General features: G+C 39.6%; 1 protein-coding gene across 3 annotated transcripts in view; it reads right to left on the bottom strand.

Moving 5' to 3' along the window:
- FNIP2 (folliculin interacting protein 2) overlaps positions 1 to 19,693 on the bottom strand; it is a 90,385-nt gene extending 70,692 nt beyond the window's left edge. For all 3 annotated transcript variants that reach the window (XM_077761461.1, XM_077761463.1, XM_077761462.1), the window contains exon 1: positions 19,164 to 19,693. In XM_077761461.1, the coding sequence (XP_077617587.1) occupies positions 19,164 to 19,339 (176 nt within the window). In that variant the 5' untranslated portion in view covers positions 19,340 to 19,693. The remainder of the gene's footprint in view (positions 1 to 19,163) is intronic.
- Positions 19,694 to 20,850: the final 1,157 nt, after the last annotated feature.

Below are 20,850 nucleotides of genomic sequence, written 5' to 3'. Positions count from 1 at the left end.
AAGTCAAATGGTACAAAGTCTAAGTTTTGGTTGCTTGAAATAGGTCTACTACAGAAGAATTATGCAGGACATGAGGCTGGAAAGACAGAGTAGGTCTACTTGTGGAGGCCCCAAATGCAACACCAGGAAATGTATGTTTGCTCTACAAGCAGTGTTGTGCCATTCCAACTTTCTGAGATGGGAAATGACACCATCTGACCTGTGTTTTAGGAGAATTAAACCTAATGGTTTGACAAAACCATTTTCAGAGCAAAAGGAATGGTGGTAGTGACTTGTACACCCAAGAGTTTCAAGGAGTCGTGGCTAATAAGGAAGAGAGAAGTAGCTGTATGATTTGTAATGTCCTCCAAGACCAGTTCTAGTGTTGGTGCCTGACTGGTCTTTTGAACTTTTATAGGAGTCAGGCTAGAAGTGGGCTTAAGTATAGCCATGTTGAAACATGATCTATGAAAGATGAATACTTCAAAAAGGCTTTCCCTTTTGCTCTCACACAAGGAAATAACCCTATTTTGTCAACAAGTTCACAAGAAGAGTTTAGAGGACAGTCTTGTGAGTTAAGAATGTGAATATTTTAAAAGGCAGGTAGGGGGCGCCTGGGTGGCTCAGCTGGTTGAGCAGCTAGCTTTAGCTTAGGTCATGATCTCACAGTTCATGAATTCGAGCCCCACATCAGGCTCTCTGCTGTCTGTGCAGAGCCTGCTTTAGATCCTCTATTCCCCTCTCTCTGCCCCTCCCCACTCATGCTTTCTCAAAAATGAATAAACATTTAAAATAAATAAGTGAATAAAATATGATAGAGAAATTTAAGTGGTCCAAGAAAAAGTAAAATTAAACAAAAAAAATCAATAACAATCACAACAGAAAATAGCAAATACTATCAATTTAACAAGTAGATCCCTCATGCCTACTGTGTGCTTGCACACTTCCAACCACTAGGACATAGCAGCGAATAAATCATAATTTTAGCTCTGATGAAACTTACTATATTTATGATGATATCCTATTCTGTGTTTCTTCTACCAACTCTCACTGCTCCTCTTTCTCAAAAAAAGGTTTCCAAAAACAAATAGAAACCCTCTAGAAAGGTTTGCTCAAGAATGGTGAGGAAGGGGGTGCATGGGTAGCTCAGTCTGTTAAGCATCAAACTTAAAAAAAAAAATTTTTAATGTTTATTCATTTTTTGAGAGAGAGACAGGATGTGAATGGGGGAGGGGCAGAGAGAGAGGGAGACACAGAATCCGAAGCAGGCTCCAGGCTCTGAGCTGTCAGCACAGAGCCCGACACAGGGCTCAAACCCACGAACCGTGAGATCATGACCTGAGCCGAAGACAGACGCTTAACTGACTGAGACACCCAGGCGCCCCACACATAAAGCTAACGTAAAGATATTAATTTAAAAATGATTCCAATTAAATGTATCCCATTGTTACTTTAAAAAAAATTTATATTGGATATGGCTATAACTTTTTTAACAAAGTAGGTGATATGTAAACCCTTTACTCCTTTGGTAGAAGAAATGTGGGGAAAGAATAAATCCCTATAAGCAGCAGTGTGACATAGACAGAGCACTGTAACGAGCCCAAAGCACACTCCTGCAATCATTCCTTCCACGTAATTTTATTTTTATTATTTTTAAAACCCCTTTTTGAAGTTTATTTATTTTGAGAAAGAACATATAAGTGAGAGTTGGGGAGGGCAGAGAGCAAGAGAGAGGGAATCCCAAGCACAGAGCCTGATGTGAGGTTCCATCCCACAAACCATGAGATCAGGACCTGAGCCGAAATCAAGAGGTGGACGCTTAACCAACTGAGCCATCTAGGCGCCCCTCCTTCCACGCAACTTTAGGACCTGGCTTGACCCAAGTACCATGAAAGATATACCAGGAATAGAAATTAACTAGATCCAGTTCCTACATCAAAACGCTTACAATTTGCCATGGGAAGGCCAACATACAAATACTTAAGTAAACTACACTGTCACAGATATGGAGATTAACGTCCCTACAACTTATAGAACTTAAAGGACAAAGAGGTCAAGTTCACACTGCAGGGGAAAGGGATGGGTGCAAGTCACAGAGGATGTGATGCTTGGGACATGGATTAGTATTAACCAGGGTAAACAGAGCTTCTAATTCTAGCTTTGTCACTTTCAACTCAGGTGACTTTAGGAAAGCACTTATCCAGGGCTTAGCTTTCCCAAAGTGTATCTATGTGCCTTATCTAGCTCTCCCAAGGTTGTTGGGAAAAACATAGACTAAGTATGAAAGTACACTTAAAACTATAAAGTGTAAGTCAAAGATAAGTTCAGATACACAATCTTTTCACTGAGATCTCTGGGGCTAGGTGTTTAAGAATTTAGAATATTTTTTTTTATATTTTAGAAAGAAGGTATTATGTAATACCTCCTACAGGGTTCAAGGTATAACCAAATCCCAAAACCAAACAAATATAACACGAGGCCAAATTATGAATATTTATGCTGAGTAGATTAGACAGAAACTATACATAGCTTCACAATAGTTCAGGTTAATTCCAAAAGTCTTTTCAGAGATTTTAGGATTTTAGAATTGTAGGATAAGAGATTGTTGACCAATGCAATGCTTACTATGTCTTAAGAAACGTCAAAAGACTGGAATAAGTAACATTAAGTTCAACCAACATTATTCTAAATATAACCAATCCCTAACAAAGATGACCATCAAGTTTATGTGTAAGTAGGTTGTAACTTGTTTCTCTCTCCCCCTGAAACAATACTATAAATGGTTGCAAGGGTCAAAATCTAAAACCACGCAAGTCTTTATATAATATGTTCACACAGCAATAACAAAATACTATGAGTCACAATGTAGCCTGAGGTTTGGGTACTATGAACAGGGAACTATAAAATACAGAGGAGGAAAAGGCAGAATTCCTTCCTTTCTTCCTCAGTTCAGGGTCATGTCAGATAAGACTCTGAAATAGGTAAAGTTTATGTGTGGCTCTCCAGTCACCATCCCCCACCCAACAATATCTACAGAGGAAAAGCACAAGTTCTTTTGAGGCAAGAGGGACACTGAGTGGGCAGGTGACCATGCCCCTATGCCAACCAGAATTCCACCTCTGGCTAGCTTTGCCAGATTTTATTGTTATTATTAATAGGTATTTCTCTTTCTGCCCTTTAAAAACTCACAGAATCTCTAAATATGGCCCATATGTTCCAAAATAATTTCTTTAATTCATAAAGGAGCACTAATCATTCTTTTCTGGTATCTATAAACTGGAAGCTACCTGTATTTAAAAAAAAAAAAAAAAAGGTGGGGGGGGTCCCTGGCTGGCTCAGTCAAAACAGCATGGGACTCTTAATCCGAAATCACAAGTTCAAATCCCATGTTGAGTGTAGAGATTAAAAAAAAAAAAGCTTTGCTGTACACTGTACACCTCCATGCATTCTTTAATTCAATATTCACTAAGCTAATTCTTTCATATTCTTGTCAGCATAACCCAGTCACCATTACTATATTTTACTGAAATCGTTACTATATTTTAGGATTACTGAAATGCATAAAGGCCCTGCTGAAAGCTAATTTGCATCAACATGATTTCATATTTTCTCTGAAGTAAGGTTTCCTCACCTTCCCCACCTACCCAGGGAACTTATATACTAATTCCAGACAAATATTCAAGACGCTGGCTTATATACTAATTCTAAATCAATTTAAATTGTACACAGATAATATAATAATTCTATTTTCCTAGAAGATTCCAAAGATTCTCTCCATAAGGTCTTTTGTTTGCAAAATGAGAAAGCCAAAATCAACAGAAACTGTACCTATCTTTGGTTGTAAAATATTAGCTCTAAAAGAGATGGGCACAGGCGAGCACGTGCAGGAAGGGTCGAAGGGCAGCGGGGCAGGGCCATGGGGCAGAGGGCAGAACCAAAATGGGGTGTTGGGGGAAGGGGGAGGAAAAACATGGGTACAAACACACATACTCTTTGACCCAGCAATTCCACTTGTAGGAATTAATCCTACAGATCAATTTGCATAGGTTCAAAATGATTGTGTACAAAAAGGTTTTCACTGCAGCACTGTCTGGAATAACAAAAGACTGGAAACAATCGTCGACACAAGATGGTTAAACTATGGTCCATCGATACAATGGATTGCTATACAGATACACAACAAATGATGAAGACCCTATGTGATCTAGAATAAGCTATCATCTTTTGTTTTTAATGTTTTATTTATTTCTGAGAGAGAGACAGCATGAGCAGGGGAGGTCAGAGAAAGAGGGAGACAGAGAATCCGAAGACAGGCTCCCCGACATGGGGCTCAAACCCACGAACCGTGAGATCATGACCTGAGCCGAAGTTGGACGCTCAACTGACTGAACCGCCCAGGCGCCCCTAGAATAGCTGTCATCTTAACAGCAAGAAAGAAGTACAAAACACCGTGTGTAGAATGCTACCATGTGTATTTTTTTTAAAAAGGAAAAATGTAGGAAAAACTCTGGATTTTATTATATATGCACAGACTATCTCTAGAAAGAGAAATAAATCGAGAAAGAGAAATAAATTGTAAAACTAGTTGTATCTGAAACTATTTAATACACATCTGTCAAAACAGCATAGAATGGTGGCCTGGGCTCAAATCCTCACTCTGTCTCTTTCTAGTTACGGACTTTGGGAAGTTACCTCACACCTCATTGCTCCTCAGTATCTCATTTGCAAAATGCCTGCCTCATAAGTGTTTGAGGATTAACACGGAGCCAGGCACACAGTAAGTGTGCTGTCAGTACTCTCCGAGACTTTGTACCTTTTGAATATTTAACCATATGACTGTGCTACCTCTTGAAAAATTAAAAATAAATCATATAACTGAGGAATACAATAGGAAAATACTATTTTTTGTAACCCATCAAAGATTGTATTATTGCCTTAAGACAAGCAACCTTAATTACTGTTTGCTTTAAAAAGCTTCTTGGTAGCTGAAGCATGAGGCAGTGGGTGAACTCCAGGGAAACCACCTTAATGAATTCAAGGCATTTAGATTCAGTTTCAAATATGTAGTTTGGCCTCAGACAATGACATTTATTGAGCTTTCTTGTCAGCATTCATATACCACATTGTCCTGCCTTTCTTCATCCCCTGCCTCCCCAAGGACAAGACAAGTTTCTCTCTAAAAAATAACCCCTCTTTTCATTTACTAAACCTATTTATAGCCTCTGAGTTTGTTATTGCTGCTCTAGTACTGTATCAAATTGATTTTTATCATATTAAATAACTGACCTTTTTTTACTGCATAATCTCACAGAGCCTAAAGACACAACTTCCAGAAAGTCTGATGTCTGGTTATAGGCAAGGGGAAGACTGGTTATCAGAGCTGCACAGCACATGCACAAATAATTGCCTAACATTTTAGAGTTTGCCAAACACTTTACAGAATTCACCTGAGCTAATCTTCACAAATGTCTCTTGAGAGCCTGTAATACATGTTTTACATAGAAATTAGAAGACTTAAAAAGTTATAACCAGGAGTCCTTGGGTGGCTCAGTCGATTGGTGTCAGCCTCCTGGTTTCAGCTTAGGTCATGATTTCATGGTTCGTGTGTTCAAGCCCTGCATCGGGTTCCACACTGACCACACAAAGCCCCCTGCTTGGGATTCTCTCTCTTCCTCTCTCTGCCCCTCCCTGGTGCTCACTTGGCACTCTTTCTTTCTCTCTCTCCTGCTTAGGATTNAAAAAAAAAAAAAAAAAAAAAAAAAAAAAAAAAAAAAAGTTGTAACCAGTAAGTGGCAAAGACAGGACTCAAACCGATGTTTCCTGATTCCAGATTCTATGCTATTCCAACTCTGCTACACTATCCCTTAATATCAGTAGCAAACAAGTCAAGGTAACATCCTTTACAACCCAGGATATCTCTCTGCTTTCTTTCTGAGGTATAAAAACCTGTTACATTTGAAAAATGAGAATACTGGTGATATAATGTTAAGACTGAAAAGCAGGACACAGAACTATGTATACAGTATGAATGACCTCAACAGTTTTGATAACAAAAACTGTTATCAAAGAAAGTTCACCAAAAATTAGTAGCTCATATCACAGACCAAAAATTAATCTCCCTACTATATAAAGGACCAGAAATCAATGAAGAAAAAGACACAAACCAATGGAAAACTGGGCAATGGATACAGATAGTTCACAGAAAAAAATATTAAGATGATTTTTAAATATATGAAAAAATGTTAAACCTTACTCTTAGAGAAAAGCAAATTAAATCCATACACCTCTCAGATCGGCAAAATTCCAAAAGTTAGACACCCTACTTGATTAATACAAGCAGAGGCACAAAAAGGTATGACTACATGGTGGGGTCAGGAGAGTAAGTTGTCATAGATACCAGAATTACAAGTATGCTTAACCCTGGACCCACCAATTCTATTTCTGGAACTAAATGTAAAATATGTAAATATGTTTACTTGAAAATACATGTTTATATGTATATACACACACACGTATATACACACATACATGTATATGTACATATATAAGATACATGGATCTTTGCAGCATGTTTGCTAGGAGCAGAAGACTGGAAACAACTGGAGAAGACATTGGTAGAGGCAAATAATATCACTTATGTCAAATTCACACAACAAAATACCAAGCAGCTACTGCAGAGAGTGTGCAAGTGCAACACCTGTAAGATCTCCAGATTATACTGAAAGTTCAAACAACAAAAACCTTTTGTGTAAGAAGGAAGAATACAGATTTGTATTTGCTGATTTCTGCATAAAAGAAATACTTAAAAATTGAGCTTATAAAAATTGAATTTTATTTAAAATATTTTGATTTTTTTTAAATGTTTATTTTTGAGAGAGAGGGAGAGACAGAGCATGAGTGGGTCAGGGGCAGAGAGAGAGGGAGACACAGAATCTGAAGCAGATTCCAGGCCCTGAGCTGTCAGCACAGAGCCCGACATGGGGCTTGAACTCATGGACAGGAGATTATGATTTGAGCCAAAGTTGGATGCTTAACCGACTGAGCCACCCAGAAGCCCCTAAACTGAATTTTAAAAAATAGGAAACGGAAAAATATTTCAACCTCTGAAGGCAAAATTCATAAGAATACTCTGTTCTCCCAGGTAAAGAGCCTGAATAGGGGTTCCTGGGTGGCTCAGTCAGTTGGGCATCTGACTTCATCTCAGGTCATGATCTCACGGTTCGTGGGTTCAAGCTCCACGTCATGCTCTGTGCTGACAGCCAGCTCAGAGCCTGGAGCCTGTTTCAGATTCTGTGTCTCCCTCTTTCTCTGACCTTGCTCTACTCACACGCTCTCTCTCTCTCTGAGAAATAAGTAACACATTAAAAGCAATTTTTAAAAAAGAGCCAGAATAGTCTATCAGAAGTGGTTTTCCCTTCCCTTGGTTCTAAGAGATTTCCAGATCTTATAGTTTACTCCTGGTTATACAGAGGCGTGACGATGAAGCAGACCAAACAAGGGCAGGAGGTTGGCTAGCACTTTCTAAGCCTGGTTTTTAAATTATATGGCCCAGATAGTTGCTACATTTGCCTGAAAATGCTCTCCCTGGTTGAGCGGGGAAGACAAGCCTTTCAAAAGACAATACTGGACTGCTGTCCTAGAGAGAGTGAGAGACCGGCAGTCTGGGAGTCAGTAGATAAAGATGCTGCTGGAGGCCAGAAAACTTATTAAAGCCACAGAAAAGCAAGTGGGTGGCCATGGGCCCTTGCAGGGAGAGGCCGAAGCAACAGTTAGGAACTGCTCATACTGCCACGCGTGTCACACAGAGGTGAGGATGGTGGGGAAGCTCCAAGCAATGGCAGCCAGGAGGGCTGGAGAAAGGGCACCCTGCTGCTTTCTCACCCATCTGCACCAGGTGGATACCGGTGACCTCTGCCTGTTGTTCCTGGCATCCAAGGTATNCGGTTAAGCATGCTTCTCTTGATTTCAGCTCAGGTCATGATCTCACCATTCATGAGATCAAGCCTCACACTGGGCTCTGTGCTAATAATGTGGAGGCTGCTTGGGATTCTCTCTCTCCATCTCTCTCTGCCCCTCCTCTGCACTTTTTCTCTCTGGCACTTAAGTGCGCACACATGTGCTCTCTCAAAATACATAAACATTAAAAAAAAAAAAAAAAAGCAGGGGGCGCCTGGGGGGCTTAGTCGGTTAAGCGTCCGACTTTCGCTTAGGTCATGATCTCACGGTTCGTGGGTTCAAGCCCCGCGTCGGGCTCTGTGCTGACTGCCAGCTCAGAGCCTGGAGCCTGTTTCAGTCTGTGACTCCCTCTCTCTCTGACCCTCCCCTGCTCACGCTGTCTCTCTCCTAGAAATAAATTAAAAAAAAAAAAAATCACTTAATAAAAAAAGCATGTACAGAAATGTTTATACAGTATTATTCATGATAGCCAAAATGTGGGGAAAAAAACACATGTCCATCATTGGACAAATTAAATTTGGCACCTCCACACAACAGACTATTATTATTTGGCAAGAAAAAGGGATGAAATACTAATACGGGCTAGAATATGGGTGAACCTTGAAAGCATGGTAAGTGAAAGAAATCAATAACAAAGAATCATATATTATATGATTTCACTTATAGAAAATGTCCAGAATGGGCAAATTTACAGAGACAGTTAATTAGCAGCTGACTAGAACCAGAGGTAGGGAGATTGGGGGGGAACTGTGGAATGACAGTTAAATTTTGTGCAGGGTTTCTTCTGGGGGTGATGGGATGTTCTAAATTTGATTTCGGTAATGACAGCACAATTCTGTGAATGCACTAAATTCCACTGAAGTATATACACACCTTAGATGGGTAGATTGTGTGGTATGTAAATTATATCTCAATAAAGCTGTTTTAAAAGAACAAGATACATTTTCTGTACACCCTTCCCCCCACCCCCCCAAGGATGATGAGCAGTGGGAACACGCATGCACCGCTGTTGGGAAAGAAGCTGAAACTACTTTGAAGAATATCAAGTAAAGCCAAAAATTCACATATCCTAAAACCTAACAATTCCACCCTTGGTTATATAGCTATGGAAATCCGTGCAGATGAGCAGAAAAAGACAAGGGCAATACTAGTCATTGCAACATTGTTTATAATAGTAAAAACATCTGTAAAACTGTTCATCAATAGACTAATGGATACGTAAATTGTGACATGCTCTACTGGAATTTAGAATTACTGAACTACAGCTACACAAAAGTGAATAAATTTCAAAAGTGTGCAATTCTTCAAATAATATGTACAGTATGATACTCATTCTATAATGTTAAATATGTGTGACCCAGTATTATTTATGGATACATCATAACCAGTAAACTAAAAATATAGCAGAGGCAAAATATTCAGAATGTGGTTACGTCTGGAAGGAGAAAGAAGGAGAAGACTGGGCCCAGTAAGGACTGTGTAGGAAGCAATGCAACATCTGTTCCCTTCGCATTTTAGGTCTTTTGTTTTTAATTATATATGTGAAGCAAGAGTGGTAAAATGTTACGATTTAACAAAACTTGGTTGCGGGTACACATATGGTTATTATACCATGCTCTGCATTTTCTATGTGGTTGAAATATTTCATAATAAAAAGAAAATCCTTTTCCCTTTGAGGGAAATCCTCAAACCCTTTGAGGTTCTTCAAAAAATTAAAAACAGAACTATCCTATGATCAAAGAATCACATTACGGAGGACTTACACCAAAATTACAAAAACACAAATTCAAAGGGATACCTGCATCCCTATGTTGATTACAGCATTATTTACAATAGCCTAACTACAGAAGCAGCCCAAGATAGATGAATGGATAGAGAACATAATGTGATATAATACACACACACACACACACACACACACACACACATATACATGAAATGGAATATTATTTGGCCATAAAAAAGAATGAAATCCTGCCATTTGCAACAACATGGGTAGAGCTAGAGAGTATAATGTTGAGCAAAATAAATCAGAGAAAGATAAATGCCACACGATATCACTTATATGTGGAATTTATATGAGGAAAACTATAATAAAACTCTGTTAAAGGAAATCAAAGAACTAAATAAATGGAGAGATACTCCATGCTCATGGGTAGGAAGACTCAGATGTCAGTTCTTCCCAACTTGTAGGTTCAATACAATCCCAATCAAAATTCCAGCAAATTATTTTGTGGATATAAAAAATTAATTCTAAAGTTTGTATGTGGAGGGAAAGGATCCAGAATAGCCAACATAACATTGAAAGACAAGAGCAAAGTTGGAAGACTAAAAATACCAAACGTCAGGACTTACTATAAAATCACAGCAACCAATACAAGAAAGTACTGATAATAAACAGATCAACAGAAAACAGAGAACCCAGAAACAAATTCACGCAAATATANNNNAAAAAAAATATATATATATATAGGCAACACAATGGAGAAAAGAAAGATAGCCTTTCAACAAATGGTGCTAGAACAAATGGACATCCATATGAAAAACAATGAATCTTGACACAGACCTTAAATCTTTCAGAAAAACTGAATTCAAAATGAATCCCAGAACCAAATGTAAAATGCAAAAACATAACATTCCTAGAAGATAACATAGGAGGAAATCTAGATGACCTTGGGCATGGTGATGACAACCAAAGCACATGTCATGAAAGAAACAATTGATAACCTAGATTTTATTACTTTTTTCAATGTTTATTTTGAGAGAGAAGGCTCACACATGAGCAAATATAAGGGAGGTGACAGGGGGCAGGGAGAGAGAGAGAATCCCATGCTGAGCGTGGAGCCTGATACAGGGCTCAGTCTCACAAGCATGAGATTACGACCTGAGCCAAAATCAAGAGCCAGAGGCTTAACTAACTGAGCCATCACCCAGGTGCCCCAATAACCTATAGTTTATTACAATTGAAAACTTTTCCCCTTCCCTGAAAAACTAACTAATAAAAAAATAAAATTGAAAACTTCTCAACTATGAAAGACAGTAACAAGGAAATGAGAAGACAAGGCACAGACTGGGAAGAAATATTTGCAAAAAACATATTTGATATAGGTCTGTCATACAAAATATACAAAGAACTCCTAAAACTAACAATAAGAAAATGACCAACCCAATTAAAAAATGGGCAAAGACCTGAACAGACACCCCACAAAATAAGATATTTAGATGACAGATAAACATATCAATGATTCTCCACATCGTACGTCATTAGAGAAATACAATTTAAGACGACAGTGTGATACCACTACACTGCTATCAGAATGGCCAGAACACTGGCAAAACCAATACTGACAAGGATGTGGAAGAACATAAATTGTCATTCTCTGTTGGTGGGAATACCAAATGGTACAACCACTTTGGAAGTTTGTTGGTTCCTTTAAAAAACAAGCAAACTCACTCACTCACTCACACCTTATGATCCAGCAATCACACTCCTTGATATTTACCCAAAGGAGTAAAACTTAGGTCTATAAAAAAAACCCACAAATACGTTTACAGCAGCTTTATTCCTAATTGCCAAAACGTGGAAACAACCTTCAGTGGGTGAATGGATAGATACACTGTGCTACATCCAGACAACAGAATACTGCTCAGTAGTAAAGGGAAATGAGCTACTGAGCCAAGAAAATACAAGGAGAAATCTTTAATGCGTATTACTAAGTGAAAGAAGACAATCTAAAAAGACCACATATGGGGCCCTGGGTAGCTCAGTCGGTTAAGCAATCAAATCTTGATTTCGGCTCAGGTCATGACCCCACAGTTCATGAGATCAAGCCCCATGTCAGGTTCCATGCTGACACAAAGCCTGCTTGGGATTTTCTCTCCCTCTCTCTCTGACCTTCCCCTGTTCACGAGCTCTCTTGCTCTCTCTCTCCCCCCCCTTCTCTCTCTCAAAAAAAAATAATAAATTTTTAAAAAACTTAAAAGTAAAAAATATTAAAAAAATAAAGTTAAAAAATAAAATAAAAAGGCTACCTACTACATGATTCCAACCAAAAGACATTCTAGAAAAGCAAAACTATAAATACAAAGATAAGTGGCTGCCTGGGGTTAGGGAGAGATGAATAGGCGGAGCAGAGGGGATTTTTAGGGCAGGGAAACGATGCTATAATGACAGGTACTTATCATTGCACATTTGTCAGAACCCTTAAGATGTACAACACCACGAGTGAACCTTAATGTAAACTACAGTTTGGAATGATAATGACGTGTCCGTGCAGGTTCATCAATTGTAACAAATGTACCACTCTGATACAGGATACTGATAGGAGGGGAGAGTGTACACGTGAGGGGGGCAGAGAGTACACAGGGACTCTGTACTTTCTGCCAATTTTGATGTGAACCTAAAGCTGCTCTAAAAAATAAAGTCTATTTAAAAAGAAAAAAAACCTTTTTCAATTGTCAAGGGAACTTTTAAAGTACAGGAACTTTCAGTAATGAGCACTGAGTTTTGTGATAGGATTATTCTCTAAAGAGCATTTTGGTCTGTTCTAGTCAGCTAGATAAAAACCAAGGACATATTATTTGAGCTTTGGATGTGGCCATCAAAAGTCTCTGCCTCTGTTCGGCAGAGTTACAACTTGTTTCCCCTCAGCCTGTCCACTCAGCTGGAAAGGAGAAGGTCAGCCCTACATTCTCTGCTCTGCAGAATGAGCCCAATCCTTTCATGTGGTCTTGTTCTTCCTGATAGAGGAACACGTTCTCATAATAGTTCACAGTAAGGTATCAGCTGCCTTGAGAGAACAATGCTTAAATAGAAAGAAATGAGGTTCTAATCATAGGAACTGCCGTTGTCAAGCAAGGGTCAATGGGACAGAGACTGGGAGCAGACAACCCCCTACCTGCCTCTCCTATCACAACGTGCAGCTGCTAGCCCTAGCCACCAGTCTGCCTTGGGCCCATTCACATCCCCTTAAAGGACAATTTACTTTCTGAATCCAAACACATTTTGCCCCTAGGCAACATTTTTCTTTTTAGAGTGCATAGCAAGCATGGTCTTGCTTAGGATCTCCGTCCTTACTAGTTCCTGTTGCGAATATACTTCCTTAAATATCCATATGGCTTGATCCCTCACATGGCAAAGATTACCACTGAGATAGTTTTGGCTCCCCTGTTGATTACCCAAGGTCTTCACATTTCTCTAACAGTTTTGTTACTCATCAGTCACTGACAGATACTCAGAATGTAAAAACTGGAAGGGACCTCAGACACCACCCATCTGATAACTTGACACATCACTAGAATCACCCCAGCAGCCCTTTGTATTGTTTTGTTTGTTTGTTTTTAACCAATAAAACTTCACAGGCTCCACTTCTAGAAATTTGGTCAAATGGATCTGAAACTAACCCCAGGAAACTACATTCTTAAAAACCAGTTCACATATTTGATGATCCCTGATCCAATGTACCACTTCTATTATTTTTTTGAAGAGAAAATAGAAACACAGAGAAATGAAGTGATGTTCCCAAAGACACAGTGAGTTCAAGACAGAAATGAACCCTCAGATCATGAGATCTGGATAGAAGAAGATCCCCAGATCAAAGATGCTTCCACTGTATCTGGTACTATGGTCTAGGTTCTCATATGTTGCAGTCAGATTTTTTATTTAATTTTTTAATGTTTGTTTATTTTTGACAGAGAGAGCACATGGGGTGGGGAGGCAGGGAGAGGGGGAACAGAGGATCTGAAACAGGCTCTGCGCTGACAGCAGCAAGCCTAACCGACTAAGCCAGGTGCCCTTAGAATCAGATTTTTTTTTTTTAAGTTAGTAAGTGAAACAACTAGCTTAGTGTTACTAAATTTTTTGGGTTTTGCCTTTGGGCAGAGTGAGGCATGCAAGTGAAAGGAAAGGAAACATCAAGAAAAAAAGGGGGGGGGGACACCTGGGTGGCTCAGTTGGTTAAGTGTCCATCTTCGGCTCAGGTCATGATCTTGTGATTTGTGAGTTCGAGTCCCGTGTGGGGCTCTGTGCTAATGGCTTAAAGCCTGGAGCCGGGTTCAGATGCCATCTCTCTCTCTCTCTCTGCCCCTCCCCTGCTCACACCCTCTCAAAAATAAACATTGAAAAAACTTTTTAAAAAGAAAAAAAAAGATAGCATTTTAATTCACATCTGTTCTATAAAGACCTGAGAGTATTTTTTTTAACCTTTCTAAACCAATAAGAGAAGGATTAAACCCTTCAAGATACAAACTCTGATGGATCGATATATAGCTGACACCCAACAACCCTTATAAAGTTGGTATCCCATAAAAGGGGAAGAGAATTACAAGGAACCTTGGTGTTTTTCTAGAGCCCACAGGCTAGATTCTCTTTGGTGAATTTTGATGGGGAGTTTAATTTTAATCTTAGATGGGTCACAGATTACTGCTCTCACCAATTCCCAATAGGGCTTGCTGCATCATTATTCAGCAGTTATTCAATAGCTTTTGTTACTATAACAATAAAAGGATAAGGCTAAGCCACAGCCTGGCTCACAGCAGGAGTCCTAACAGAAGAACCAGGAATCATGGACCTGTGCAGCTGAGTATTCCAACTCAGTATACAGCTGAGCAGGAACTTGAGGGAGGGATAAAGGCTTCAGAATCTGCTGCAGACACCAGAGCTGGGAGTATCCTAGTCCTCTGTCTGAAACACAGTCATTCTGGACATAATTAGTTATGGTAAGCTTTACCCTGTTACGTCCTCAACACTTACCAGAATAAGACCCAGACAAAAGTTTGCGTCCATTGTCAGTCTACATGAAGCCAAGTTCACACTCCCTTTAAAACCCCTCCATACCAAGGCTGCTCTGATTCATTCCCAAGAAGAGATGTGGCCTCAGAGGGAAAAAAGATGAATGTTTTTAAACCTAAATCAGACATGACTTTGTGGCAACAGTAACTTACCACTGCATTCTTTCATTCATTCACTCATTCTCAAATTTCATCTCTAAATTCCAACCATCAACCAATGGAAATAAACTCTGAACTAGTCAAAGAAAACTCCTCATGGCACATAAAATCAGTGAAAAGGGAAGGAATGCAGAAAGGGCAGAAGAACTTGTGACAGCAATACCCAACGCATCTGAAAGAGTCACACCCAGCAATTTCAACCTCTCTGTGAAGCTTGTCACAAAGCACAAGACTGTCAGCTGACTAGGGTTTGGTGGGTTTTTTTTTTTTCTCTACCCACTTCATTCAACCTGTTGGACAGCTACATTTTCTACATAATATCAAAGCAGAAGAGTTTTCTTTTCTTTTTTTCTTTTTTTTTACTAAAATCTTCAGAACAGAATTCTTGGTTTGTTGCCTTAGCATCTCTCTCTAAATCTGTGCCTATTTTTGTATTTCCTCATCAGTAGTCCTACCTGCTATAAATAAAGACTGGTAGTAAGATCATGGTCAGCTTATCTGTGTGAAGCAGTTAACTCTAGGTGAAAGAAAATAAACCCTGGTTTCTGTACTTCTTTCCTTATTGAGCAACTACCACAGGCCATCTAAGCCTCTTTCTTTCTTTTTAAATGAATTGGTTCATCCAGATTGTAGACAAGTCAAATAATATACACTCATTAATTCCTTGGATCTTCCTATCCCTGTGACTCTAAAGCAGAATGGAGAGTCACTGCTGAATCCAGACTCCAAGATATGAAACTTAAAGCACAATTGATTCTGAAGTGCTCTGTTTCAGTTCCTCTTCAGCGTGGGTAGGGCAAACTTTTTAAGAAAATGTTATGTCAAATTTTCTCTTGCCATCAGAGAAACAATGATTCACTGATAAGCTTGGCAAATACTCCTAGATTGCTCACAAAAACAGTCCTCTGGACTTATCTAATTTGCTGCTGAAGTTTGAAAAATCAAGTTATTAGCAGCTTTGTTGTGGTTGATATTTTAAGAAAAAAGGAGGAAGTGATTACTGAAGACTGTACCCTATGCCCAGCCTCACACCAGTTACTAGATTTGTGGTTTTAGAGAGGAATTTTTTTAGTGACAAACCACTTAAAATGTTTCACCAAATTCTGTAGGTTTTTGCTGAGTCTGGAATTTCGTGAAATACATGAAACTCCAATATCTGCCGTTCTAGAGATTAAGGAGAAGGGAAGGGAAGATACGGAGGGTAAACTTCTGCCTTGAAATGTTGGATTCCACATGGACCATAATAAGAAAGAAAAACAGGGGGCGCCTGGCCAGTTCAGTCAGTTGAGCATCCAACTTCGGCTCAAGTCATGATCTCACGGTTTGTGGGTTCGAGCCCCGCGTGAGGCTCTGTGCTGACAGCTATCTCAGAGCCTGGAGCCTCTTTCAGATTCTGTGTCTCCCTCTCTCTCTGACCCTCCCCTGCTCACGTGGTCTTTCTCTCAGAAATAAATAGAAACATTTAAAAAAAAAAAGTTTTTAAAGAAAAAGAAAAATGGGGGCACCTTGGTGGTTCAGTCAGTAAAGCCTCTGACTTGGGCTTAGGTCATGATCTCGTAGTTCATGAGTTTGAGTTCCAATTCGGGCTCTGTGCTGACAGCTCAGAGCCCAGAGCCTGCTTCGGATTCTGTCTCCCTCTCTCTGTCCCTACCGCGCACTCACTCCTTCTCTCTCTCTCTCTCTCAAATAAACAAACATTAAAAAGAAAATTTAAGGGGGCGCCTGGGTGGCTTAGTCAGTTAAGCGTCCGACTTTCACTTAGGTCATGATCTCGCGGTTCGTGGGTTCAGGCCCCGCGTTGGGCTCTGTGCTGACTGCCAGCTCAGAGCCTGGAGCCTATTTCAGAGTCTGTGTCTCCCCCTCTCTCTGCTCACACTGTCTCTCTCCTAGAAATAAATAAAAATATTTAAAAAAAAAAAAAAAGAAAATTTAAAAAGAAAGAAAAACATTTCCTTCTGCACTGAACTGTGGCAGTTTTACACTGTGGCCACTGTTAGGTATCTAACATGACTCCTCTACATTTGTGGAATCTTTCTCTTCACCTTTGAGTAAGTGGAAAATCATGAGGAAAGATAGGGAGAAAACCTACTTATCAGTGTGCTCAGCTAAGACCACCTAAAATTATTGATTTAAGATACCTAAGAGCAAGGAGGGACTTGGAAGTCCTACTTAACTGACTGCCACCTGACTTGGACAAACAGATAACTCGTGAGCACTCTGGAGCCAGAGCTTACAGTGCAAGCCGCTGTCAATAATTCACTCTACCCTTGAGACTGGCTCAAGTCCCAAAGAAATTCAGGAAACCAAGCACAACACTGCAAATAACAGACACATTCTCAAGATGGTAGGAGGGGAAAGACAACTTGTCTGACTAGAGATGAATTCCAACTAATTGACGAGTATATGTCATCACTGTACAAAATTAAGAAAAAAAGTCTCAGCACCAAAGAAGTAAATCTAAAGGAAGTTAAAATAAGAAAAGCCAATAATGGACTTGAAAAATTTTTGTTAGCGTGTTGTTTAAATAAAAATGATTAAAATCCACTTCAGAATATTAAGTTCACTGAAAGTGAGCAGCAGAAGCTCACGTTTTGAAGTTTTTATAAAATCTTTATGTGGCCTTGCATATTATTTTTTTATGTGGACACCATCCCCCTCACCCCTAATACCTATTTGGGGAATACAGAATTATACGAATAACAAAAATAGGGAATACAAAAGATCCTGATGCTACTATCTTAGAATTTCAGAGGAGGAAAGGATTTTAAACCAACTTCATAGCTTGTGTTGAAAAGTGAGATGCAGAAAAGCCAGAAGGCTCCCACATGGTTAAAGGCTCTTGGGCTGCAGAGGTGGGGATCGGAATTGGGATCAGGATCGGAATCAGAATCCAGAAAAACTGAGTGCCAATCCATTATTCTTTCATATCACTCAGCTGTTCATTCTTGATAAGAAACAGATAAAAACTGATAGTATAAAAGTGAAATTCTTGTCTGCACACTCAAGTGTATTTTTCTAATGTACATCATTCATTACTGCTCCATCTATAAATATCTCCCTTTGAGTGGACAGCATGTGACCCAGCACCTATAAAATGATTTCCACACTTCTCCCTAACTCTCCAATATACTGGACTCATACTGGAGTAGATTATATACCATGCTACTAAGTTTCTACTAAAGAAAGCAACGATTTCTATATGATAGAAATTATATCCTAATTATTTTTAATCCATACTGATGGATAAAGTTTATAAAACATGATAATTTTAGGAAAACTTCTTATAATGAAAAAAATAACATGTAAGTGAATTTAGAAACTTACTTTTACACTAATCATGAGGATCAGAGCTTAACTTTTTTTTTAAGTTTATTTATTTTTGAGAGAGAAATAGAGACAGTGTGAACAGCGGAGGGTCAGAGGGAGAGGGAGACGTAATCCGAAACAGGCTCCAGGCTCTGAGCTAGCTGTCAGCACAGAGCCTCACGCGGGGCTCGAACCCATGAACCGCGAGATCATGACCTGAGCTGAAGTCAGACACTTAACCGACTGAGCCACCCAGGTGCCCCTCAGAGCTTAACTTTTAACTTAGGCTCTCCTTACTAGCTATCTACATCGGATTCTCACTGGATTTTCCGTTTGGTTGATATGCAATACAATTCTTTATAAATATTGTTTCAATTAAGAGCTACTATTAATTAAATAAATTCTTCCAAATGAATGACATAATCAACCTAAAAGAGTATAGTAAGTATAATATCACTCTCTTTATGTAAGCTCCACTATTAAAATTAGTTCAGCATAACAACATCCTTCCCATAAAAATAATTTGCCAGAAGCAGCCTGTGCTCTTTCCCACCTTCCCACCTCCGTTCAGACTAAGGAGGGATAACCAGCCCTGTGCCCCATCTACCAACTGTGGTGGACCTGCAGGACTCTTTCTCCTGATGATCTTTGTGAACAGTATTGTTCAAACTTCAACAGAGGACAAGGATGTAACCGCTTCTTGCAAGCTGGCTCCGGGATAAGTAATGAAAAGTTAAGAAAGCAGATGGGTAGTAGAACTGAAACAGTCAAAAAATTATAGTAATAGTAACCATGCCTGCACCTTTTCGGTACAGGAAAGGACTGGTTTCCGCACACCCTCCAACGGCCCCATGTCCTACTAAAACAAAGTACTCTTGACAAATTTCGGATTCAAGGAATTTCATCCCGCTTGGTACGCAGTAAGTTAAATAAAAATTTCTCTGAGATTTTAAGACAGAACTAAAGTTTCAAACCTGTTGCCGAGTTCCGTGCGATCAGCGCTCCTTCCTACCCTGGCACGTTTTCGAGTCTTTGTGCATAAGAGAGTCTTGCAAGTCCTCCTAGCACCCGAACTGGCACCGCACACGCATCTGGCCGAAGCCTGCCAGCCCCCCTGCCGGTTTGCGGTCTTCGTCGTGCCGCCACACATGTCCTGAGTGTATGCACTTTCTTCCGGGTTATCCTGACTATCAACATGGACTGGGACACAAACGTTGAAGATCCTTTGTTGTCTGAGGAACAGTCCACACTGACCAGCCGTCCTAAGTAATCCCTGTACTCCCTGTGTGGTAGGTGAGGCAAGCTACTTGGCAGCAGCCTGCTAATTTCCTCTTTCAAAAGTTAGAAAAAAAAAAAAAAAAGGAACATTCATATGTTACGTAAATTAAGCCCGCCAAAGTATTAGGAAGTCAGATGTATCCAATGCTATAAAATATGCTCTCAGCAGGACCATTATAAACAGGCAAGTCCAAATCCCCACTTCCTACTTTTGTTCCTAAGCTTGTACTCCCGGTCAGCAAAAGACAAAACACTCAACAGGTTGAGCAGCTTGGGCTGACTCATTCCATCTGTGCTCCCCTGTCGGAGATTATGTAGTAGTCAATTAATTGGTCACAAGACCCATTCATATGGCTCTAGGCAAATGCAGTGACTTGCCTTCAGCTGCAAGGTTGTTCTGACATTGGCCACACCACCCTCTTAATGGCTCTCATGTGAGCAAGTGTCAGCTGACAGGTCTTACTCTGCAACCTTGCAAAACTCTACCCATAGCAAGTGAGGGAGATGGTTACACGCAACAAAGGTAGGGCGTGATGTACAGGAGGTGATGTGGGGGAGGGAGAGTAGGGACACATCCTTTCTTTAATACCAAATACACAGATGCGTGTGTATGAAAAATTATATATCCACATATACACATATACTTATGTAAGAAAAATAATAAGTGCAAAGCCATTTCCTCACAGCGCTTGCACTCAATTCCTAATTCCTGGGTATACTCAAACCAAGAAAGCCCTGAAATACCAGAACACAAGGACAAAAGTAGGTCAGTTTTGACTTCTGACACAAACATACTTCATCTGTAAAATGAAATAATGCTATGGAATTAATACAATTTTTCCACAGTACTGTGAGTTCATGGAAAAAATAATTTTTCTTTTAGAAGAAATAAAAAGGACTGGTCCCTAAAACACAGGTCATACCTTGAAAACTTTAAGGGATCATCTCAACTCCTTTTCCTCTTTCTCGTCCTTGAATTCAGCTGAAGAAATATTAATAGGTCCCTAAAATCTGATGAACCTTTGGTGGGTATTCAGTTTCAGGACGTTTTGTTTTATTTTATTTTTAAGTTTGCTTATTTATTTTGAGAGAGAGAGCATGCACAGGGGAGGGGCAGCAAGAGACAGAATTCCAAGCAGGCCTTGCACTGTCAGCGCAGAGCTGGATGTAAGGCTCAATCTCATGAACCACAAGATCACGACCTGAGCTGAAATCAAGAGTCAGACAACTGAACTTAACTGACTGAAATACCCAGGTGCCCCGAGTTTCAAAAGGTTTGAAATGTATCTTTATACACAGCAGCCAAATATTTCACTCCAGAAGTGTGAGAAAAATCTAATGACATCGTGGTAGAGGCCTCAATTACCTTATGACATTATTATA

The sequence above is a fragment of the Crocuta crocuta genome, unplaced genomic scaffold, assembly GCF_008692635.1.
Source record: "Crocuta crocuta isolate KB4526 unplaced genomic scaffold, BGI_CrCroc_1.0 scaffold422, whole genome shotgun sequence".
Taxonomy (NCBI): Eukaryota; Metazoa; Chordata; class Mammalia; order Carnivora; family Hyaenidae; genus Crocuta; species Crocuta crocuta.
The sequence above is the reverse complement of the archived record's forward strand: the minus strand, read 5'-3'. Positions and strand labels throughout refer to the sequence as shown.